Here is a 24,556-nt window from a genome sequence, read left to right on the forward strand (position 1 = left end):
CTCCTGACCTCGTGATCCGCCCGCCTTGGCCTCCCAGAGTGCTGGGATTACAGGCGTGAGCCAACGCGCCCGGCCCATACACGTACATTTTAAAGTGAGAGCTATGGCTGTGCTTCCGCAAAATTAATTGCAAAATTCTGTGGTATCTCAGTTCCATGGGCACCCAGAGGATGCGTTGTTCAGCCTCAGCTGGGAATCTGCACTTTGGGCAATTAAAAATTTTCACTGCTCTGTTTATTTCTGCCGGGCGCGGTAGCTCACTCCTGTAATCCCAGCACTTTGGGAGGCCGAGGCGGGCGGATCACTTGAGGTCAGGAGTTCAAAACCAGCCTGGCCAACATGGTGCAACCTTGTCTCTACTAAAAATTCAAAAATTAGCCGGGTGTGGTGGCTCATGCCTGTAATCCCAGCTACTTGGGAGGCTGAGGCAGGAGAATCGCTTGAACCCGGGAGGCGGAGGTTGCAGTGAGCCGAGATCGTGCCATTGCACTACAGCCTGGGCGACAAGAGCGAAACTTCATCTCAAAAAAAAAAAAAAGAAAGAAAGAAAAAGAAAAAAAAAGAAAGTTTATTTCTGTTTCTTTAAAACGAAGGTCGGGTGTTTTGCCCTCTTCAGAAATGGTTGCTCGCGCGTCCCACGCTCTGCGCATGCTCCTTGAGCAGAATTCCGGGTTAAGGCATTCAGGGACTCTCACTGCGCAAGATGGAGTGTAGGCCGGCCGGCGAGACTGCACCTCCCAGCATGCCTTGCAGCCAGGACTGGAGTCGGTACTTAAGAGTGATGGGGTTCCCTAGATACTTTAGGCCGTCGCATCGGTTATAGAGATTGAGGTGGAACCCGGGGCCTGGGAACTGGACGCACGCGGAGGGCGAAGATGGAAGCCTGGCGCTGTGTGAGGAAGGGCTACGGCCACTGTGTGGTGGGAAGAGGCCGGTCAGTAGGGCTGGGTACTCGGAGGGAGGAGAGAGGGGCGGGCGGCCTGAAAGAGCGGGCGGGCGTCCGGGATTAACCCGGGGCGGGGCGGGGCGGGCTAGGGGAGGAAGGAAGAGGAAGAGGGTCTGGGCGATGGTGCATCCGGGACGAGCCTCCAGAGACCAAGTGAGATAGGTAAACCCGCCGCGCAGCTGGCGGGACGCTGGGCCAACGAGGTCTGGGGTCTTGGCGCGGAGTTCATGTGCCGCCGGCCAGGCTTGTGCCAGTGGCTTTGGATCCCTGGCCTGCTTCCCCCAGCCCAGCCTCCAGACCAGCGCTGGCCTGCTCCACACACTCCGCAGCACCGTCCCGGGAACCGAGCGTCGGCGGGGAGGCCGCCTCTCCGCAGTAGGTCTCTGCGGGCCTGATCCCTTGGAGGCGCGTGTGTGGCACACGCCCAGGAGGGGCTTGATTTTTGTTAATGTGTTCGTGTCTTTCAAACTTTAGTCACTTGTATGTCATCCCTTGCTGTTATGGCCAAGTTCTTGTTTCACGTGTATTATTTACTGGATATTTTTCTTTAAATTGACTCAGTTTTTTTTAAAAAGCACTTCAGTAGGTGCTGCCCACATTAGCTTCACCCTAAGCAGTGTCTGCAGAGTCTTGGATTTGATGTGCGTTTATGTTTTTTCCTAATAAACTAACATAAGTATTTAGAAATTACAATCAAGTAATTTAACTGTGTACCCTGTGAAACCGACTCGTGTACCACCCACCACGCTTGGGAAACACCGCATGCATTATTACATAAGCGATGGGAATTTGGTTGTAACTCCCATAGGCCTGGGACTTGATGGTAATTCAGTTCAACAATGTTTCCTGAGTACCAGCTGTTTGCCAGGCACTGTGCTAGGCACTTGTGAAGATAACGGAATTAAAATGAATAAGACGGTTCTGTTCAGGCCCTGAAGGAGCTTAACATCTTAAGAGAAAAAAAAGTCAGAATAAATAACTGCAAATATAGAGAATAGCTTTTGTAGTACAAGTATTATATTTCAATACAGTGGCTTATTAGGATAGAAAATGCATGGACCAAGTGCCCAAATTCCTATGGCTTTCAGAATTATCACAAAGCAGTGTAGAATGCCCATGTTATGCCTTTAAAGATTTACAACTAAGTAGATTTTAGAGAACAACTAGCGAATACTTAAACTTAAAATATATAATAAAAATTTAAATGCTGTTAAAACGAGAATAACAGCGTATAAAGTTAAATAACAGTAAACGCAACTTAAAATTCCCTTAGGGATGGGAGCGCACATTATTGATGCTGTGGTAGAAATGTAGCTGTTAAGAATTTTGGAAGAAAGGATAAAAGTCCTTCTCTGAATCTTAACATTTTGCCATAGTAGTATAGTGAGAGGAACATGGTGCTTTATTAAGCTGAAGTGTTTCTTGAGAGCCTGAGAGCAACATACCTATTAAGAATGTTAGCGCCACTTTGGAGATGTTTTGGATGATGGGTTAAATTGAAGCTGTTGGTTTGGAGTGTTGGTGCATTCGTAGTACGTCATCCCCATCCTCTTTCATTTCCCCCAAGGAGAATCATGCTTAAAAAAGAATGGAGAAATAAATTATCCACCCGTTGATTAGTAAGAGAAGTAGTTTTGTGAATTTATGAAGTTGTGGATAGGCTTTTGTTTTCCTAACTATACAAGTGTTTGGAAAAATCTGCCCTTGGTATAAAAAACTGTTCAGAAACTTGTTATTACTCCAAGTTGGAGGAGAGATTTACTTTAATTGTAGTGTGATATGAGTTCCTTATTCGATTTCAGTGTAATACTTGCTGTGTATTTTATTTTCTCATTGAGTTTTGTAGGTGCTTGAAAGCTACTCTGAATATCATTTTGATAGTTGATTCATCTCTCAGTTGAACTATGTACATTTTCAGGGGTATGTGGTATTTTGGAAGCCTGGGAGGCATTCTGTGTTAAGTATTCAGAATACCATTCATGGTTTTTTAGGATGAGAGTATTGAGATATTGATGCCAATAGGTAAATCATGGGTGCTTTCCCCTTCATCCTTCACAGATTTAGCAGCCAGATTTTAAATATTAGACATTATCTTCCCTTGAGGAAACAGGCTTAGATTTTGTAAACTATAGCTGAACAAAAAGTGGTGCCTCAAGGAGTGTATTTATTTCTTTTAGATACCCCATGTTTCCCCATCACTCGAGGAGTCTGGGCAGAGACTGGACTACACCGTGGGAGAATCTGCAAAGGTGTTGCTGGAACAGACATATTTCTAGTTGTATGAGGTGGCCTGGACATTACTCTCGAGCTCCTTACCCATACTTCAGTAGTAGGCATTTTTCACTAAATTGGAGACCACCCTGTTTGTTTGAGTCTAGAACTCAGTTCCAGTACTGTAACTGGAGACCTGACAACCTGAGCCAGACATCTTTGATTCATCTCTCTAGTTACGTCATGAACGCTGAGGGAGATGAGCCTTCATCAAAACGAAGAAAACACCAAGGTAAAGGTGACATTTATCTTGGTGTAGAAATAGATACAAGTGATAGACTAAATTGAAACTTTCATATCTAATCCTTTAAACCTCCTAAGGTTTTAGAGGTGTTTGGTGTTGACTTTTAGCCAGTAGTTTTATGTTAGAAAAAAATGAATTCTTCCTTAAATGAAGTCTTTATTTTTATCTTCAACTAATTGTGTATTTCTGACTATAAAAATAGAAATGAGTCTACAGATAGAATAAGATTGGCAAAGAAAGGAGAAATAGATTACAAAAGTAAGTTTTATTTAAGGATAATTTTTAAATCCAATGTTTTTGAAACAAAGGCCCTTAGACTTCTTAGAAATTGATGGCTATATGCTTAGAAGTCTACAGATCTAAAAAAAATTTAGTGTTTTCATTTTTAAGCTAACATTTTTATGGAAGACGAAAGGACTCATTAATAGAAGCAATCATAAATGGAAGACATGGTCTTATAGGATAAGATTTTCGTTTATTACATCTGTATATCTCAAATTGGGGTCCATAGATAAAATCTTGAGAGTTTGCCCGAAGTATTATCTTTAAGAAAGGGAACCACATCTTATTCCACTTTGAGAAACAGTTTTTTAAAGTGTGTTAATTTACTTCTATTTTTTCATATTCTTTCTACTCTTAACAATTCACTAGACTCCCTCTGTGCTGCCAGTCTTGCCCCCATCACAACCCCATCTCCTGAAAGTATAAGTGAGGTGTCTAGGTAGAATTTGGAATTGTCTTTCTTATTGAACCATAATTTTCAGTGAAGATAATTCCTCTAAAGATACTTGAGAGAAGGATGTGTGGGTGTTAATGTTTAGGGAGCTGACATGTAAGTTTGTCAAAGGCAGGCATTCAAGGTGAGTCTCATCTGGAAATCAAAGCTAGAATTAGTGCTCTTCAGGTTCCCTCTGGTTTTGTTATCAGAAAGTAGTCTACAGGCTTCAGCTGGGTCCCAATCAACTTTGCTAAGCTAATATTCAAATAAATGTGTAACTTATTGCTACACAGTTACAAAGGACCTAGTCAGAAAAAAACAAACACTTGTAGAAATTCTTAACTATCCAAAAGTGAAAATCTGTTTGTGTATAGTACTTAACCACAGCATAGGGAGATAAACAAGAAATATTTGAATGAATGAAAGGTGTATTTAGAGGCATTAAAATTAGGTTTCTAAGAACAATCCTAAGATCTATAAATATAGGGCAGTATGATGATACCAGATTGCTTTTCACTCATAAAAATTTGTTCATCAGGTCAGCACACTCCTCTTTTGTTTAGCCTTTTAGAAATCTGGGATGCTTTCAGATGGAGCTGTGGCATAGCTACATAAGCATTGATTTAGGAACCACTCCCTGCTTTCTTTTCTGCCCCACCACTAATTATATGAACTTGGACAGCTTACTTAACCTCTTTGCTCCTTGATTTTTTTCATGTAAAATAATGCCTACTTGAAAGTCTGTTGAATAAAATGAGATACTGTATGTCAAAGTGCCTAACACACTGTTGGCTTCATAGTAGGTACTCAGAAAATTATGGTGTTGTTTTCCCTTAATGGATGGGGAATTACATTTACCTACTGATAAAGCTTGATTACAACCTGACTTTCTATATGTCCATTCTTCCTAGGTGTTGTGAATAAGGAAAATGCTCTTCGTTAAGCCATATTTGTGACTTCCGATATTTCACTAATACTTTTCAATCAAGAAAACAGCATTCCTAACTTGCCTATCACTTTAAAGTGGTATTTGAAGGATTTGTGTGATACAATTATGACTTTGTAATTAGGCACCCTAAAAACCTGATCAGGCCTATTGCTTACTTTCTTTGATTCATCTGTCCTCTCTGCTGTGATCACCTTGTTCCTCCTGATATGGAAGGTATATAAGCTTTTGTAGTGTGAATTTATGTTGTGAAGCATATGAAGGCCAGAGACTATCCACTCTTATCAGTGGTTTTCAAATTGTCTTCCATGGAACCCTCATATTTGAACACATTTCTGTAAGTTTATTAAAAGCAAATGTGGTCAGTATAAAATATGTGTTCACCCCATCATCCCAGCCCCAGTCCCAGCATGCCAGGGATTGGTGTTCCATGACATGAAAAGTAACACAGAAGGGTTCTACAAGCTGTAGAAGTTTGAAAGCCACTGTAGTAACCAGATAAACTAATGGTCCTGGTTGTTTAAAAAATGGAATTGCAAAAAGAGTTGGTTATAAACTTTAATGACCAGGACAATAAAAATCTTAATGCATTTATATGCCATTACATGTACATGTTTTATAAGGAAATATGAATAAGGTTTTTAGACCTTAATTTTCATATTTTAATATGGCAGTGAAACCAGGGTAGTGCTCCATCTGTGATGATAGCTTATATATTGTTTGCATGACTGGAACCCTTTCCATCTTGTATACATAAGAAGACTTTGATTTGGCTAAAACCATCATAGACAGTCTCCAGTTTATGAATGAATTGTGTTCTACACATGATCAGTTCTTTTTTTTTTTTTTTTTTTTTTTTTTTTTTGAGATGAAGGCTCACTCTGTTGCCCAGGCTGGAGTGCAATGGCGCAATCTCAGCTTACTGCAAGCTCCACCTCCCAGGTTCACACCATTCTCCTATCTCAGCCTCCCGAGTAGCTGGGACTGCAGGTGCCCACCACCACGCCCGGCTAAATTTTTGTATTTTTTACTAGAGACGGGGTTTCATGGTGTTAGCCAGGATGGTCTTGATCTCCTGACCTTGTGATCCACCTGCCTTGGCCTCCCAAAGTGCTGGGATTACAGGTGTGAGCCACCACGCCCGGCCAATCAGTTCTGTTTTCCCCATAGAAATTTTGTTATAAATCTGAATGGCTCTGCAGAGCCAGTACAATTGGCCTTAGTTCTGAGTCATTGGGGGTAGGATTCCTATCTTCAGTGAATGATAGGGAAGAGGATAGTTTCCTTTCCTGGGCATAGGATAGGCTCTAGGCAAAATTCTTCATAGTTGAAGACTTTTGTTTAGTTTGGTTTTGTTTCTTTCCATCTTTTTTTTTTTTTTTTTTGAGTTGGAGTCTCACTCTTGTTGCCCAGGCTGGAGTGCAATGGCACGATCTCGGCTCACTGCAACCTCTGCTTCCCGGGTTACAGCGATTCTCCTGCCTCAGCCTCCTGAGTAGCTGGGATTACAGGCGCATGCCACCACGCCCGACTAATTTTTGTATTTTTAGTAGCGACAGGGTTTCGCCATGTTGGCCAGGCTGGTCTCGAACTCCTGACCTCAGGTGATCCACCCGCCTCAGCCTCCCAAAGTGCTGGGATTACAGGCATGAGGCACTGTGCCTGGCCTAATCATACTTTAAAATGATTACTTCATTGGCATTTTTAAATAGCATATTGATATTTTGATTGTAAATGTATTGTGCAGAAGATTTGCAAAAATATTTCACAGTCCTAACACTCAGAGATAACTACTCTTAAAAATACGGGTGTGTTTCCTTTTAGTCTTTATTTCACCCTCTATATAAGTGTATAGGATATTTTAACTTCAATTTAATTTTTGATTGGTGGAATTCCAGACATTGTATTCCAGTGAAGTGAAAACCTTTGCAGGATAGAGAGAGATATTCTAGGGGCTGAAATTTTTTATATAATTTAATCATACTTAGAAGTCCATTTCCAAATCTATTTTCCCATGTTTTTCCCATTTTTTTGTTTTCTCTTTCTTTCGAGCTCATAAATTCTCCAAAAATTCCGTGTTTCTCTTCATGGTTTCCAAACGCGTTTTGGAGTGATACTATCAATTTATAAGAACTGGCCCCTGTTGTGTCAACTGCTTTTGAGAATATTGTCTTTTACATTATGTAGGGAGGGAATACAGCCCGTCTTCCCTGCCCTTAGGTATCCATGAGGAGGGGCTTTCCCTGTAGCATGCTCTTTAATGATAGGATGTAGGAGACAAGATCAAAGGTGAATACACACACACACATCACACACACGGTTATTTCTAAGTCAGGGACTGCCTATGATTGCAAAGTCTTGTGTTTTTTTTTATTCTTTTCATCACTTTTGCAGAATGCATGATGTGTTTGCAGAATATGAACACACGCCTGGTTGTTGCATGCTAGGTTTGTTGGTTAGCCATCATTTACTAGCATTCTGTAGCTATGTCATATTTAACTTTTTCTTTGTTGTACATTTAAAAGATTTCTTTTGTTATTTTGTTTGCATGTTCCACTTCAGTGTTTTAAACACTAAAACTTCTTCCATATATTGCCATTATATACACTTCTTTCATGTATGAACTAGAATTCTGAACTAAGGGTTGCTTCTGGAACTTGGTTAATCATTTGATGATCTTATCCCACTAATAGGGAATAAAATACAATGTAAAATCATCTTATTGAAAAGCCAACTTTGACATACAAATATGTTGTTATAGTTATAAAACTGCCAATCACATCTGTGGCAGAGCCACTTCTTAACTGTAGAGAAGTGAGAAACCACAACCTCTGTATAGTCTTAGCTTTGTTAACACATACTCTCAGCCTCCAGAATGACTTGCAAGATTCTTTTAAACCTGTTTTAAACCTGTTGGTCAGTATATTGTGTTACCGCATTTGTAACCAATTTGATAACAGTTCTAATTATTCAGTGCTATATTGCCACTTCCTAGGGAAAAACATTCTATTCATTGCTTATGGGAATTTTTAAGAGGCTGAAAAATACATATATGTGGGAAACTGTATGGTCCGCTTTTGATTAATTCCTTATATTTGTGCAATATATTTTAACAGGTGTGATAAAGCGGAATTGGGAATATATATGTAGCCATGATAAAGAAAAAACGAAGATCCTAGGAGACAAAAATGTTGATCCCAAATGTGAAGACAGTGAGAACAAGTTTGACTTTTCAGTGATGTCCTATAATATACTTTCACAAGATTTACTGGAAGATAACTCTCACCTTTATAGACATTGCCGGCGGCCAGTATTACACTGGAGTTTTAGGTTTCCCAATATTCTGAAAGAAATTAAACATTTTGATGCAGACGTAAGTGCAAAATATTATTGAAATTCTTCACATAAGAAAAAGTTGGGGCCGGGCACAGTGGCTCATGCTTGTAATCCCAGCACTTTGGGAGGCTGAGGCAGGTGGATCACCTGAGGTCGGTAGTTCGAGACCAGCCTGACCAACATGGAGAAACCTCGTCTCTACTAAAAAATACAAAATTAGCCGGGCGTGGTGGCTCATGCCTGTAATCCCAGCTACTCAGGAGGCTGAGGCAGGAGAATCACTTGAACCCGGGCGGTCGATGTTGCAGTGAGCTGAGATTGCACCATTGCAATCCAGCCTGGGCAACAAGAGCAAAACTCTGCCTCAAAAAAAAAAAAAAGAAAGAAAAAGTTGGGTTAAATGTTTCATTTGTGCATTTATGAACTAAATGGTTTTATCCATTTTGTTTGTGGGGTAAGAAAGGAATATGTTTAAGAATAATGATGGAATAAGTCTTAATAAGGTATAACTTTCAGAGAGGCATTTGTTAGTGGTTGCATCTAACTTTTCAAAGAGGGTCCAAAAAGTTTTTAAGTATGGGTCAGTTTTGAGACAGAAACTGGCAACATATTAAGTATTCAGTAAATATTAACTTTGATTTGAAATTTCAGTAATTCATGCAAAAATGTCACCTACCTGGTAGCATTCAAAGAAATCAGCCTCTTAAGACCTGAAAGATAGTACCAATGAACATGTAAAACCTGGAAAAATATCCTGACATGTAAGCTAAGAATATTTCCTTTTGGAAATAATAATTTTGAGTACTAAGGGAGCTCCATGTGATTGAGGGCCAGAGTTTTGAGATTGATCAAAATTCGGAAACATTAATTTGGTAGATCTATAACAAGAAAAACAGGTAAGTCTTTTATTTCAATTCTTATCAGGTGTGGAATTTTAGAAGCCTGCTTTTAGATATTTTAAGATGAAAGCACCAGGAAATTCATGATTGCATCTCTGTGTTCTAATTCAAGCTATTTTTTTCTTCCAAGGTACTTTGTTTGCAAGAAGTTCAAGAAGATCATTATGGAGCAGAGATCAGGCCAAGTTTGGAATCACTGGGTACAATGCAACTCTTTTTTTTTTTTTTTTTTTTTTTTTGAGACAGGGTCTCACTCTGTCATCCAACTGGAGTGCAGTGGCACAATCATGGCTCACTACAGCCTCAACCTACTGGGCTCAAGTAATCCTCTCATTTCGGCTTCCTGAGTAGCTGGGACTAGAGATGTGTGCCACCATGCCCGGCTAATTATTTAATTTTTTTTATAGAGACAAGGCAATGTAACTTTTAGCCAAATATACTTTTGAAAATTCATGTGTCATTAAAGTATAACTTGCTGACAAAGATGTGTGGCATATTTTGGCTAAAAATCTTAATTTTAAAAACTTAATTTCAAAGAGGAAAAGATTGAGGTACTCACCGGAAACTTTTGTGTTGGTGTATAATTTTAATTCAAACAGAAAGATGTGTAAGAATATCTTAGTAGCTCCCTTTCCTAGGAGTTGTTCTGTCCACCTGTAGACCTATAAGATTCTGAGCTCCAGGAGACCATTTTGTCTCGTTCATCGTTATAATACCAGTGCCTGCCAGTGTCTACCTAATGGATAGATGCCAAAAACCTGTTTGATAAATAAACACTCCTAGAAACAAGTTATCTGTGGTCCCATATACTTGAGAAGTGTGCTTACTTTGCATTCATTCATTCAGCAATTTTTTTTTTTTTGAGACAGAGTCTCTCTCTTGCCCAGGCTGGAGTGTAGTGGTGCAATCTCGGCTCACTGCAAGCTCCACCTCCCAGGCTCACGCCATTCTCCTGCCTCAGGCTCCCGAGTAGCTGGGACTACAGGCGTCCGTCACCATGCCCAGCTAATTTTTGGAATTTTTTAAGTAGAGACGGGGTTTCACTGTGTTAGCCAGAATGGCCTCGATCTCCTGACCTCGTGATCCGCCTGCCTTGGCCTCCCAAAGTGCTGGGATTATAGGCGTGAGCCACCACGCCTGGCCTTCATTAGCAATTTTTTTTTTTGAGTGCCTACTATATACCATGCACTGTTCTAGGGAATGAGGATATAGCATTGGGCAAAAAAGATTAAAAAAATTTCTCCCTTGTGTGGAGTGTACCTTCTGGTGGAGAAAGGCTAACCAAATAAATAAGTAAATAGCATATTAAGTAATGATAGTTTTCTGGAGAAAAGCAGGAAAGTGGAATGGGAGAGGTTTCAGTTTTAAACAAAATGATCAGACGAGGTGACATTTGAACAAATATTTAAAGGAGGTGAAGGAATAAGCGATGCCTAGAACATTCTAGGCAGCAGAAATAGTAAGGGAAAGGCCCTGAGGTTGGAGTGTGTTAAGGCAAGTGAGGAGGCCAGTGAGATTGGAATGAAGTGAGGGGGAAGGAGTTACAGGCAAAAAGATCAGGAATATAGGGTGGAGAGGGTGAGAGAATAGATTATTATAAAGCTTTACTATTGCCATGACTGAGTTTTACTAGGATGGCAACGGGAGACTGATAATACACATTAGCATATCAAGGGCTGAAGTCTGCGCATAAAGAGGCCTGTTAGACCCAGTGTCAAACGTTTTTTATTCCAATGTTTATTGACATCCTACATTACTAATGTTTTGCAGAATACAGGTTGGTAAACATTGTTCAGAAGTATCAGGTGAGCTGTGTTTTGACAAATATATAAAAGCAGTCATTTGTTTTAAATTCATTTGTTTCTTGTAGGTTATCACTGTGAATATAAGATGCGGACAGGAAGGAAACCTGATGGCTGTGCTATTTGCTTCAAACATTCCAAATTTTCACTCTTGTCAGTGAACCCAGTGGAATTCTTCCGCCCTGATATTTCTCTGTTGGACAGAGACAATGTTGGATTAGTTTTACTCTTACAGCCCAAAATTCCATATGCTGCCTGTCCTGCGATCTGCGTAGCAAATACGCATCTGTTGTATAATCCAAGGCGAGGTGATATTAAGCTGACGCAATTGGCAATGCTACTGGCAGAGATTTCCAGTGTTGCCCACCAGAAAGATGGCAGCTTCTGCCCTATTGTTATGTGTGGTGACTTTAATTCTGTTCCTGGTTCTCCACTATATAGTTTCATAAAGGAAGGAAAATTGAATTATGAAGGACTTCCCATAGGAAAGGTAAGTGCTTTCTTCATTGTTATTAGGGAGTGGACATAGTTGCTCTGCTCATGATAATGTGAAGATAGTCATTACATGGCTATTTGAAAACCTTGGATGATCCAGTACCCTCACTTTATCAAACTATGATTTTCCATGACTTTTTTTTTTTTTTTTTTGAGACAGTCTCACCCTGTCGCCCAGGCTGGAGTGCAGTGTCATGATCTCAGCTCACTGCAAGCTCCACCTCCCGGGTTCAAGTGATTCTCCTGCCTCAGCCTCCCGAGTGGCTGGGGTTACAGGTGTGTGCCACCACACCTGGCTAATTTTTGTATTTTTAGTAGAGATGGGGTTTCAGCTTGTTGACCAGGCTGGTCTCGAACTCCTTACCTCGTGATCCACCTGCTTCGGCCTCCCAAAGTGCTGGGATTACAGGCGTGAGCCACTGTGCCCAGCTTCTTCTAGTAAGTAATTATTTTCACTTGGTTGATTTATATCTTTTTCATCTATCTGTGGCAACATACTGCTTGGAGGAATTAACAGGCAGCAAAAAAAAAAAAAGTATTGACAGACATGGATACTTCACCGATAAGTAACACAAGGTGGCAGGATAGAATTTTGAATGCTGGTTGTGGGCAAAATAGTAATTTAACATTTATTATATAAGTTTCCGTTGTAGAATAATAAATATTTTCTTTAGCTTAGCACAATTTATCTTGTGATTATTTTTATTGTGCTTTCCTCTGCTTACTTTAGAGCATTTCATCTTCAGTATATTTACCAAAATAAGCTCTCCAACACTGGAGTTTTGAGTAATAGTTTAAAATTATTTATTTATTTATTTTTTTGAGATGGAGTCTTGCTCTTTCGCCAGGCTGGAGTGCAATGGTGGGATCTCGGCTCACTGCAACCTCCGTCTCCCAGGTTCAAGCAATTCTCCTGCCTCAGCCTCCTGAGTAGCTGGGACTACAGGCGTGCACCACCAAGCCCGGCTAATTTTTTGTATTTTTAGTAGAGATGGGGTTTCACAGTGTTAGCCAGGATGGTCTCTAACTCCCAACCTTAGGTGACCTGCAGGTTCACCTCAGCCTCCCAAAGTGCTGGGATTACAGGCATGAGCCACCATGCCCAGCCAATAAGTTTAAAATTTTGTAAGAGTTAATCTCTCTTAGTACAGGTATACTTCATTTTATTGTGCTTTGCTTTATCGAGCTTCAAACATACTGCATTTTACAAAATTGAAGTTTCATAGCAACTCTACCTTAAGCAGCTCTATCATTGCCATTTTTCCAACAGCATGTGCTCAATTCCTGTCTCTGTCACCTTTTGGTAACTCTTGCATTACTCAAGCATTTTCATTATTATTACATCTGTTATGTTGATCCAAGATTAGTGATCTTCGATATTACTATTGTAATGGTTTTGGGGTGTTATGAACTGTACCCATATAAAATGAGAACTTAATCGATAAATGTATTCTGACTGCTCCACTAATCATCTCTCTCCCCCTACTTGGGCCTCTATATTCCCTGAAGCACAACCATATTGAAACTAGGCCAAGTAATAGCCCTGCAGCGCTCTCTAAGTGTTCAAGTAGAAGGAAGACTCACATGTCTCACTTTGAATCAAAAGCTAGAAATGATTAAGCTTAGCAAGGAAGGCATTTTGAAAGCTGAGAGAGGCCAAAAGCTAGGCCTCTTGCACCAAACAGCAAAGTTGTGAATGCAAGGAAAAGTTCTTGAAGGAAGTTAGAAGTGCTACTCCAGTGTATGAAGGCATAATAAGAAAGCAAAACAGCCTTATTGCTAATATGGAGAAAGCTTGAGTGGTCTGGATAGAAGATCAAACCAGCCACAGGATTCCCTTGAGTCAAAGCCTAATCCAGAGCAAGGCATTAAGTCTCTTCAATTTTATGAAGGCTGAGAGATGAGGAAGCTGCAAAAGAGAAGTTGGAAGTTAACAGAGGTTAATTTATGAGGTTTAAGGAATGAAGCCATCTCCATAACATAAAAGTACAGGTAAAGCAGCAAGTGCTGCTGATGTAGAAGCTGCAGTAGGTTATCCAGAAGATCTAGCTAAGATCATTGATGAAGGTGGCTACACTAAATAATAGATTTTTTTTTTTTTTTTGAGACAGGATCTCGCGCTGTTGCCCAGGCTGGACTGCAGTGACACGATCTCGGTTCACTGCAACCTCTGCCTCCTGGGTTCAAGCGATTCTGCTTCAGCCTCCCAAGTAGGTGGGATTACAGGTGCATGCCTCCACGCCGGGCTAATTTTTAAATATTTTTTGGTAGAGGTGGCGTTTCACCGTGTTGCCCAGGCTGGTCTCGAACTCCTGGGCTTGAGCAATCCTCCTGCCTCAGCCCCTCAAAGTGTTGGGATTACAGGCATGAGCCACCGCACCTGGCCAACAATTTTTAATGTGGATGAAACCACTTTATATTGCAAGAAGATGCCATCTAGGACTTCATAACTAGAAAGAAGAAGTCAGTGCCTGGTTTCAAAGGACAGGCTGACTCTTTTGTTAGGAGCTAATATAGCTTGTTACTTTAAGTTAAAGTCAGCATTCATTGACCATTCTGAAAATCCTAGGGCACTTAAAAATTATGCTAAATCCACTCTACCTGTGCTCTATCAGTGGAAGAACAAAGCTTGGGGATGACAGTGCATCTGTTTATGGCATAGAGTATTTTAAGCACACTGCTGAGACCACTATTCAGAAAAACAGATTCCTTTCCAAAGATTACTGTTCGTTCACAAGGCACCTGGTCACCCAAGAGCTCTGATGAAGATGTACAAGGAAATGAATGTTGTTTCATCCCTGCTAACACTGCATCCATTCTGCAGCCTATGGAATCAAGGAGTAATTTTGTACCTACAGGTCTCCTTATTTAAGAAATACATTTCATAGGCTATAGCTGCCATAGAAGTGATTTCTCTGATGGATCTGGGGAAAGTAAATTGCAAACCTGCAAAGGATTCAGCATCCTAAATGCTATTCAGAACATTCGTGATTCATGGGAGGAGGTCAGAATATCACCATTAAAAAGAGTTTGGTAGAAGTTGATTCCAGCCCTCATGGATGACTTTGAGGGGTTCAAGACTTCAGGGGAGGAAGTAACTGTAGATGTGGTGGAAATAGCAAGAGAACTAGAAGTGGAGCCTGAAGAATTAACTGAATTGTTTCAATCTCATGATAAAACTTAAATAGATGAGGAGTTGCTTCTTATAGATGAGCAGAGTATTTTCTTGAGATGCATTCTATTCCTGGTGAAGATGCTGTGAACATTGCTGAAATTACAACAAAGGATTTTAAATGTGACATAAATTTAATTGATAAAACATTGGAAGGGTTTCCAATTTTGAAAAAAAGTTCCGTGGATAAAGTGCTGTCAAATAGCATCAGATGCTACAGAAAAATCTTTTATGAAAGGAAGCATCAATGGCTGCAGCAAATTTCATTGTTGTCTTATTTTAAGAAATTGCCACAGCCAACCCCCACTTTAAGCGACCATCACCCTGATCAGCCAGCAGTCATTAATATCTAGGCAAGACCCTCCACCCATAAAAAGATGATGACTCACTGAAGGCTGAGATGATTGTTAGGATATTTTAACAATGAAGTATTTTTAAATTAAGGTATGTATTTTCTTAGGCATAATGCTATTGCACACTTAGTAAACTACAGTATAGTATAAACGCAACTTACATGCACTGGGAAACTGAAAAAATTATGTGACTTGCTTTATTGAGATACTCACTTTATTGTGGTGGCCTGGAACCAAACCCGCAGTACCTCTGAGCATGCCTATATTTGATACAATAGGAACTATATTGCAGGTAGTAAAAAATGATGAATAGTGTTAGTTCAAAGCGATAGATCATTTGTATGTCCAAATTAAAGAAAATCATGTATGGGAAAAAGATTGTCATTTTTATGTAAATGATAAGTGCTTTCTGAATTGTATTTGAAGAAAAGAAGATTTTATAAGTCCAAAGAATCACTTAATATAATGAATAAAGGGTAATAATTTACCACTTTTGGATTACCTTTTATTTAAGACATAAATTTTTCAACTCATAAGCTATTTAAAATCTTTTCACTTAAGATACCTGTTGAAATTTTGTTTAGGTATCTGGCCAGGAACAGTCTTCACGGGGACAAAGAATTTTATCTATTCCAATTTGGCCCCCAAACCTAGGTATCTCACAGAACTGTGTGTATGAGGTACAGCAGGTACCAAAAGTAGAAAAGACAGGTAAGTGTTTGTAATACATTTTGGCAGTCTGCTGGGTAATCATGTTCCCTTTGAAGACATAAAACTAAGTTTTTAAAAAGAAAAAATCTCAGGGATGAATATTCATATATATAAATATATAGTTATTCATTCTTTTTCTTAAGACCTCTAAATTTACCTTTTTAAAGTTGAACTTCCAGAATTATCTGTGCATGATTTACTTGCATGTTGCTTTGGAATTGTTTGCATTTTTCTATTTTTCCTAATTCTGGAGGCTATCGAAATATATAGATTCCAGAATGAAACATGTAACTAGGCATCTTTCTAACCTAGATAAGTCTTAAATATTGTTTCTAGAGTAAGATGACGATATTAAGGCAAACTAGAACAATAACATTAATATATTTTCCTCTATTCTTACAGACAGTGATCTGACACAAACACAGCTGAAGCAAACAGAGGTCCTAGTGACAGCTGAAAAGTGAGTTCTGGAAAGCAAAAGGAGACATTTGCTAACTTTAGTTGAATAAAAAACTCATTTCTCAAAAATCACTTGGATAAAAAAAGGAAGGTGATAGTATTCCGTGCTGGTGAAGAGTGCTGGCCCTTAAGTCAGATAGGCCTGAGTTCCAGTCCTGACTCTGCTGTGTTTTAGCCGAATGATTTTGAGCAAGAAACTTAACATCTCTGAGGTTCAGTTTCTTTGTCTATAGTTTGGATTGTTGTGAGGATTAGATGAGACAAAGCATATAAAGCACAATGTCTGAAACATAGTTAGGTGCCTAGGTAGTGTTAGGAAGGGAAACAGCTTGTCTGTGGACCTGGACCAGCTCAAATACTCTTTGAAATTCACATACTTAAACAAAGGTCAAGATCACATAAAAATATCTTTCAGATCTCAAAAGGATCTTTAGTTGTCTTTGATTTACTAAATCTCAAAACCATCTGTAAGAGAATTGATCCAAAAATGAATATGCCAGTTGAAAAGATGATCATTTTAATTTATCTCTTGAACTGTAGGAGAAGATTGTCAGAGGGGTGAAGATGCTGGGATTCTTCATTAAAGAAATAGGAATATTTGGGGCTATGGTTGAGAAATTGATACATGTTAATAAAACAGGACAGAGACTTAAATCTTGTCTCAGGGAGATTCTTGAAATATCTTGATTGTTTTATATTGTGGCTGTTTTATAGTTTTTTGTTTTAACATTTAAATTTAGGGACCAATTCTCATTTATTTTATCTGCTTCTCAATCTTTATTTTGTATACCTTGTTTTGAGAAAATATTACTACATAAATAAGAACTAGTAAGAATGGAAGCAAATTTTAAAAAATTTTTTTAAATGAATATTTAAAAATTCATGATTAAACCTTTCAATATAGTAAAAACTTCTTTGAATAAGATTAATAAGGAGGCTAATCTAACAAGTACTTCGTTTTGAGTAACTCTTAAATCTTTTTGTAACAATATAGGATATAAAAAAGATATTGGCTGGGCTTTTTGGCTCACGCCTGTAATCTCAGCACTTTGGGAGGCCAGGGCGGGAGGATTGCTTGAGCCCAGGAGTTTGAAACCAGCCTGGGCAACACAGTGAGACCCTGCCTCTATTAAAAAAAAAAATTAAAACATTCTGGCCGGGCGTGGTGGCTCGTGCCTGTAATCCCAGCACTTTGGGAGGCTGAGGTGGGTGGATCACGAGGTCAGGAGTTCAAGAGCAGTCTGGCCAAGATGGTGAAACCCCATCTTTACTAAAAATACAAAAAATTAGCCGGGCATGGTGGCATGCACGTGTAATCCCAGGGAGGCTGAGGCAGAGTATTGCTTGAACCCTGGGGGGGCAGAGGTCGCAGTGAGCCGAGATCGCGCCACTGCATTCCAGCCTGGGTGACAAAGCAAGGCTCCGTCTCAATAATAATAATAATTTTAAAAAATAGATACCTTACTTGCCCTTGGTGTCTAAAAATTAAAAGAAAAAAAGAGGCCGGGCGCGGTGGCTCACGCCTGTAATCCCAGCACTTTAGGAGGCTGAGGCGGGCGGATCATGAGGTCAGGAGATTGAGACCATCCTGGCTAACACGGTGAAACTGCGTCTCTACTAAAGATACAAAAAAGAAATTAGCTAGGTGTGGTGGTGGGCGCCTGTAGTCCCAGCTACTCGGGAGGCTGAGGCAGGAGAATGGTGTGAACCTGGGAGGTGGAGGTTGCAGTGAGCCGAGATCGTGCCACTGCACTCCAGCCTGGGCGACAGAGCAAGACTCTGTCTCAAAAAAAAAAAAAAAAAAAATACTTTTTTGTATCTTTATGTAAATACAGAGTGTTTATATGCGTAGCTTATATCTGTAAACTGAAAAATTGATAACAGTTTGCAGAAGACCTATTTTTATTTATTATTTTTATTTGAGAGTCGATCTCACTGTCATCCATCTTGAGTGCAGTGGCATGATCTTGGCTCACTGCAGCCTCCACCTCCCAGGCTCAAGCCTTTCTCCTACCTTAGTCTGCCAAGTAGCTGAGACCACAGGCATGTGCCTCCACGCGTAGCTAATTTTCTAGATTTTTTTTTTTTTTTTTGTAGAGATGAGGTCTCACTGTGTTGCCCAGGCTGGTCTCGAGCTCCTGAGCTCAAGCAGTCTTCCCGCCTTGGCTTCCCAAAGTGCTGGGATTACAGGTGTGAGCCACCGCGTCCGGCCCTATTTTATGTTTAATATTATAAATCCTTAGACATAAAAAAGTTGCTAATAAAACTTAGAGGGCATTTTTAAGGATTTACCTTTGTTCCTGACATATAAACACTTTAAAAGCAGGGGAAACATCTTCATCTATGTATTCTCAGCACCTGACATATTGCCTAGAACTTAGAAGATGTTTGGTAAATGTTTGTTGGATAAGTTTTTTTTTTTTAATTTTATTTTCCTTCAAGGCATAAAAGATCCTTAAGATTCATAAAGTATCACTAGAAAATAGTCTTTAAACCTTTTACTCATAACATCACATATATTTGTGCATGGGGCAAATATAATAAACCATTAGAGAAGCTGTTTTAAGATGCAGTACAAAATTATATGTCATAGCAAGAAAAATTAGAGAAGAATATGGCCTCTCTGTCATCAAAAGTCTAGAGGATTCCAAATAGTGTTCCTGAAGACCCCCTTGATTCTCTTTCTTAAAAACACAATAAAACTTGTTAGAATACATGTTCTTTAGTAAGTGGAGGCATTCACACATGTTATAAATAATGAAAAAACACATTAGTATGTTAATTATTGAGCTTTTTTTAAAAACTACATTTATAATGGCTTTATTGATGGGTTTTAGATATCACTGCATAAGTAAATTAATACTAAATTATGATATGGTCTTTTTAAATAAAGCTTGTCCTAATGTTTGGTCTTAGTCTAGAAATTAAGTGAAAAAGAACTTCAGATAGGAGGAATTCTTGAAGTTACAAAAACTTGGATTCTAAACACTTCTTCTTTTCTATTTAGATTGTCTTCAAATTTACAGCACCATTTCAGTTTGTCATCTGTTTATTCACATTACTTTCCTGACACTGGAATTCCAGAAGTGACCACCTGTCATTCCCGAAGTGCCATAACTGTGGATTATATTTTCTACTCTGCAGAAAAGGAAGATGTTGCTGGGCACCCAGGTAAGGAATGCATGTAATCTTAAATTCTCCTAGAGAGCACAGTAGCTAAAACCTCAAGGTTAAAGTTAAGAAAGCTCTCTAAACATCCAGTTGAAGTTCTAGATCTAGAAGGTAAAAATATTTCGAAATAGACAGATTGGTAATATATTTGAATAAATCAGTTGATTACTTGCATATGAGGGAGGCAATAAAACACATCCAAGCAAATTATTACCCAAGAATTACATTAGCAGTCCTACCCTCCAGTTCCAGTCAGCCTCTGAGTTATAGGTCTTTCATATTGCCCTTTCTTTTTGCTTGCCATAAATTTACTGTTTTTCCTGTGACAGGAACTGAGTATGTTGTTAATGGTCATTATAGTTTTGTGCTTAAATTTTACCGAGGCGTCCTGCCTTCATTGGAGGACCATAGTTACACTGCCAGCAACACAGCTTATGCTGTCATGTTGACTCTGGAATATTGGATTTTTCTGAGGAGGAAAAGTATATATACATTTTTTTTTTTTTTTTTTTTTTTTGATACAGAGTCTCACTCTGTTACCCAGGCTAGAGTGCAGTGGCATGATTCTCGGCTCACTGCAACCTCTGTCTCCCGGGTTCAAGTGACCTTCCCACCTCAGCTTCCCGAGTAGCTAAGACTACAGGCATGAGCCACCATGCCCACCTAATTTTTGTATTTTTTGTAGAGACAGGGTTTCACCATGTTGCCCAGGCTGGTCTCAAACTCCTGGGCTCAAGCCGTCCACCTCGGCCTCCCAAAGTGGCTTGGATTACAGGCATGAGCCACCACATTCGGTCAGAAAAGTCTATATAATTTTTTTGTTTGTTTGTTTTTGAGACGGAGTCTCGCTCGTCACCCAGGCTGGAGTGCAGTGGCGCTATCTCGGCTCACTGCAAGCTCCGCCTCCCGGGTTCACGCCATTCTCCTGCCTCAGCCTCCCGAGCCACTGGGACTACAGGCGCCCGCCACCATGCCCGGCTAATTTTTTGTATTTTTAGTAGAGACGGGGTTTCACTGTGTTAGCCAGGATGGTCTCGATCTCCTGACCTCATGATCTGCCTGCCTCGGCCTCCCAAAGTGCTGGGATTACAGGCGTGAGCCACTGTGCCCGGCCAAAAATCAGGTTTTAAACATTAGCCAAAGGAGTTAAAGTGGAGAAGAAAATGCAGTTTAAGATTACTGGAAGTACAAAAATACCTTTAAGAAAACTTTGGAATGTGAGCAGCTGCTTTATTCTCTTCTGATTTTTTTCATTTTTTTCTCTTCCTTTTTTTGGATGCTTCTTTTTCTTTACCCTTTTCCCCTCTGTTTGTTCCCCCCTCCTTTCTTCTGGGAATAACCTTATTAGTAACACTCACGAGATGACTTATTCCTGCCACTAGATCTACTCTACAAAAAATATGCCTGCTGCTTTGAATTTATAGTAAGGTTTTCGTAGTTGTCATGCTGACAGAAGTTCACTAGGTGGCAGGAGAGTGTTACGGATCAGCATTTCAAAAAGAGCATGTCATCTTCACTTCTGTGGGTGCTGACTATCTGGGACTAAATTATACTAATTTATTCTCCATTCACCTTATAAACTGCTGCAGGGCTGTGGCCCGGTGTCTCTGGCTTTATGCAACTACAGAATGGTTGCTGGATGAGTTTCTTATGTAGTTGTCAACCACAAATTACTCTTAACATTCTTAAGTATTACATTTATATTTTCTTCTAAAGATTGTTTACAGAGCTGGAAATAGAAAAAATATCTCAAACTGCTGTGTGTTTGATAATTATAATTAGGTTATAATTCAATAAAGCTTAAATATTCTAAAAACTGTTTCATAGTTTTTAGTCTTCTGGAGGGGCCTCAAGTTCTATATTTGTTTGGAGAAAAGACTTGTATGATTAATTTACAATAACCCGTTGACAATTTTACTAAATATGTGTGTGCTTCTTTAATGTAGGAGCTGAAGTTGCTTTGGTTGGTGGCTTGAAACTTCTAGCTAGACTGTCACTTCTTACAGAACAAGACTTATGGACTGTTAATGGACTTCCAAACGAAAATAACTCTTCAGATCATCTGCCTTTATTGGCAAAGTTCAGACTTGAGCTCTGACTCTCTTTGATCACATACTAATTTTCTTTCCAATTTGTACTGTTTTTCAAAGAATGTAAAGTTCTTAAGTGTATGCATGTTGTTTATTTTTGCACTGTGGAGATTCTGAAGTGGTTATGTTAGATGCTTTGAAACTCCATATCAGAAGAAATAACTTTATAACAATTTTTTTAATAATGAAAAATATTTTCCTGACAAGTGAGCTCTAAATACTCTTTATTGTAAAAGAGATGTAAAGGTTTTATATTCTAAATCCTAGTAAAATTGACAGTGATTTTTAAATATAATGCATCTTCCTTTGTCTGCTTAGTAAAAAATTTCATTTCATAATTTTGGCAAGCTCTGTAGTGGATCCAAAGTATCTTTGAGTTCTTGCAAACTACAAGTTGTTTCCTTTCCAGAAGGCTTGATTTCATTAGGAGACCCCTCTATTGAGTTCTAAATAGTTTATCTTAGAAATCCTTGGGTCATTCACAGGTATCCAACCAGCCATTGTTTAGTTTGTTTTTGAAGGGGTTTGATAATGCTTTTTAAGTTGTACAGAATGCTTAATCCATCTTATTACTGTCCTGAGCCATGTAATATGCCTGCATCGTGTTGGGGAAATGTTTGGGAAATATAAGTCAGCATAACGTGTAAAGCTCATTCTTTCACCCTGGAACAGACAAGAGGTGGGCTTAATAGAGGCAGAGACTGGGGATATACCTTTGTTTCCCTAGCATTTTTATTTATTTATTTTTATTTTATTTTATTTTTTTGAGATGGAGTTTCACTCTTGTTGCCCAGGCTGGAGTGCAATGGCGCGATCTTTGCTCACTGCAACCCCTGCCTCCCGGGCTCAAGCGATTCTCCTGCCTCAGCCTCCTGAGTAGCTGGGATTACAGGCATGCGTCACCACTCCCAGCTAATTTTGTATTTTCAGTAGAGACAGGGTTTCCCCATGTTGGTTAGGCTGGTCTCGAACTCCCAACCTCAGGTGATCCGCCCACCTCAGCTCTCAAAGTGCTGGGATTACAGGTGGGAGCCACTGCACATGGCAGCATTTTTTAAAAATTCAGTTTTAAGATCTCTGGTTTAGGGGAGAGATTTTATTTTACTGAACCAGTTCTATAGAAATTTATTTTATTAGGAAATTTGTCTTTGGAACAAAGTGGCAGCTATAAAATTATTTTTGTTATGCCTCAGAAATATGAGGAAGCCTGTAAAACTCTAGTGGGGAGATATTAACTTGGAGACCTAATGCTCTGTAAATAGTCATTTAAACTGTTGGTTTTAGTGGTTTTGTTTCTAAAATGTTTTCTTTTACTGTGATGCACCAGTATGAGATGGTGCTGACACTTTCTATGAAGTGGTTATGAGCAGGTTTAATAAATCCTCTATACAAGTGTTTGAATCAATTTTAAAACATAAAAAGTGGAAATGTCCTTTTTTGTAGACAGTAGGAACAAGGAATTATATGCATTTTTACTAAGTAGTAATTTTACACTGAATTGTAAATGTTTTTACAGTGAGTTTTATTAATAGAATGCTTCACCTTAAATTGGAAACCAATAATAGTCTTGGACTAAGTCTTTGTACTAAAGCATTTGCTATAATTATTTTTAAAAAAACAAACAGATGAAAACCTCAAAGAAGGCATGTGGATTATAATATTTGTCTAGTAAAAATTGTAATTGAATATGTTTAAATATTTAATTTCTCACTTTGGGGGGTTTTTATTTTTTTATTTTTTAGATGGCGTCTCATGCTATTGCCCAGGCTGGAGTGGAGTGCAGTGGCGTGAACTCGGCTCACTGCAACCTCCGCCTCCTGGGTTCAAGCAATTCTCCTTCCTCAGCTTCCCAAGTAGCTGGGATTACAGGCATGCACCACCATGCCCAGCTAATGTTTGTATTTTTAGTAGAGATGGAGTTTTGCCATGTTGGCCAGGCTGGTCTTGAACTCCTGACCTCAGGGGTGATCCACCCGCCTCGGGCTCCCAAAGTGCTGTGATTACAGGCATGAGCCACCATGCCTGGCCTTTGGGGGGATTTTAATTACAGTATTAATTATAGTTCTAGGATTTCCCACATTTTATAGTAGTAGTTTGCAGAATATTATGTGCCCTAATTAGCAGATATAGACATTATCAAATTTAATGATAGTATAATTATCCCTTTTTAATATTGGGGAAAGAAAAATGAAAATTCATTAGTTAATTACTGCTTTGTGTTGTGTGAATTTATTAACAAATAACATTATTACATATAGGTCATTGTTAACAAACAAACATCCCTGAAAACCTCTGTGAAAATTTAATTTTTTATATCCTGATTAATATATTGTGACTTTAGGCCCATTTTTCATGTGCTTCACTTTGATAGAGTTAATCCATAAAATTGCTCTCTACTTTAGCTTATCAAATGAAGTATTATTTTGTGGACTGGAGGCCAAAAAGTCAATGTGAGCTTCTCACAGGTTTTTAAAGCTCCACTAAAAATAATTATCCACTTGTCTTTACTTTTGTTGACCAGAATAGTTGGTAACTCTGCCGGAGCCTGTACTTACCTGCCAAAAACAATTAAATCTGGTTAATGCCTGAAACCAAATCTCTCAGTCTCAAGTGTTATACTATCCAAGTTTTAAATGGAAAGGTAAACTGTGGAGTAATGAAATTTTGGTTTTACCATACCTTTTGCTATCAAGATAATATGCATGTTTGAAATCTTGTTTTTGTTTGGAATTTAGTTACTGTCTGCTTTTAACCTTTGCTTTCCTAAAGAAAGTTTGAGATCCAGAGAGTTCAAGGGATTGGGGAAAGAGAGGCGTCAAGTCATTTGCACTTTGTACCTGTAAGTTATGTAATAAACTATTATACTCGTACTTCTGTGCCTGAAGGTTTTGTGGTAGGTATACTGAGATGTATAAGCTGTACTGTTGCCTTTACTAAACTATT

General features: G+C 39.1%; 1 protein-coding gene across 12 annotated transcripts; it reads left to right on the top strand.

The window, feature by feature from the left end:
- Positions 1 to 663: 663 nt before the first annotated feature.
- On the top strand, positions 664 to 24,483 carry ANGEL2 (angel homolog 2). 12 transcript variants are annotated; one of them, XM_031014919.3, is made up of 9 exons: positions 664 to 934; positions 3,124 to 3,449; positions 8,242 to 8,498; positions 9,491 to 9,560; positions 11,231 to 11,652; positions 15,767 to 15,893; positions 16,296 to 16,353; positions 19,360 to 19,523; positions 21,470 to 24,483. In XM_031014919.3, the coding sequence occupies exons 1-9, from the start codon at positions 876 to 878 to the stop codon at positions 21,619 to 21,621; spliced, it is 1,635 nt and encodes a 544-aa protein (XP_030870779.2). In that variant the 5' UTR covers positions 664 to 875; the 3' UTR covers positions 21,622 to 24,483. The 12 variants fall into 12 exon arrangements, with proteins under 12 accessions (XP_030870779.2, XP_055227177.2, XP_063564748.1 ...); XM_063708678.1 differs by lacking the exon at positions 3,124 to 3,449 and adding an exon at positions 5,091 to 5,341 and having other exon boundaries at positions 685 to 934; XM_055371190.2 differs by having other exon boundaries at positions 685 to 893.
- Positions 24,484 to 24,556: the final 73 nt, after the last annotated feature.

The sequence above is a fragment of the Gorilla gorilla genome, chromosome 1 (assembly GCF_029281585.2).
Source record: "Gorilla gorilla gorilla isolate KB3781 chromosome 1, NHGRI_mGorGor1-v2.1_pri, whole genome shotgun sequence".
In the NCBI taxonomy this organism is placed as follows: domain Eukaryota; kingdom Metazoa; phylum Chordata; class Mammalia; order Primates; family Hominidae; genus Gorilla; species Gorilla gorilla.

Excerpts from the sequence above, each read along its gene's own strand:
- ANGEL2 (XM_031014919.3), top strand. The coding sequence starts at position 876 with ATGGAAGCCTGGCGCTGTGTGAGGAAGGGCTACGGCCACTGTGTGGTG. Across the intron at positions 9,561-11,230 it reads GCCAAGTTTGGAATCACTGG|GTTATCACTGTGAATATAAG; the intron begins GTACAATGCAAC and ends TGTTTCTTGTAG. Across the intron at positions 19,524-21,469 it reads AGATGTTGCTGGGCACCCAG|GAGCTGAAGTTGCTTTGGTT; the intron begins GTAAGGAATGCA and ends TCTTTAATGTAG.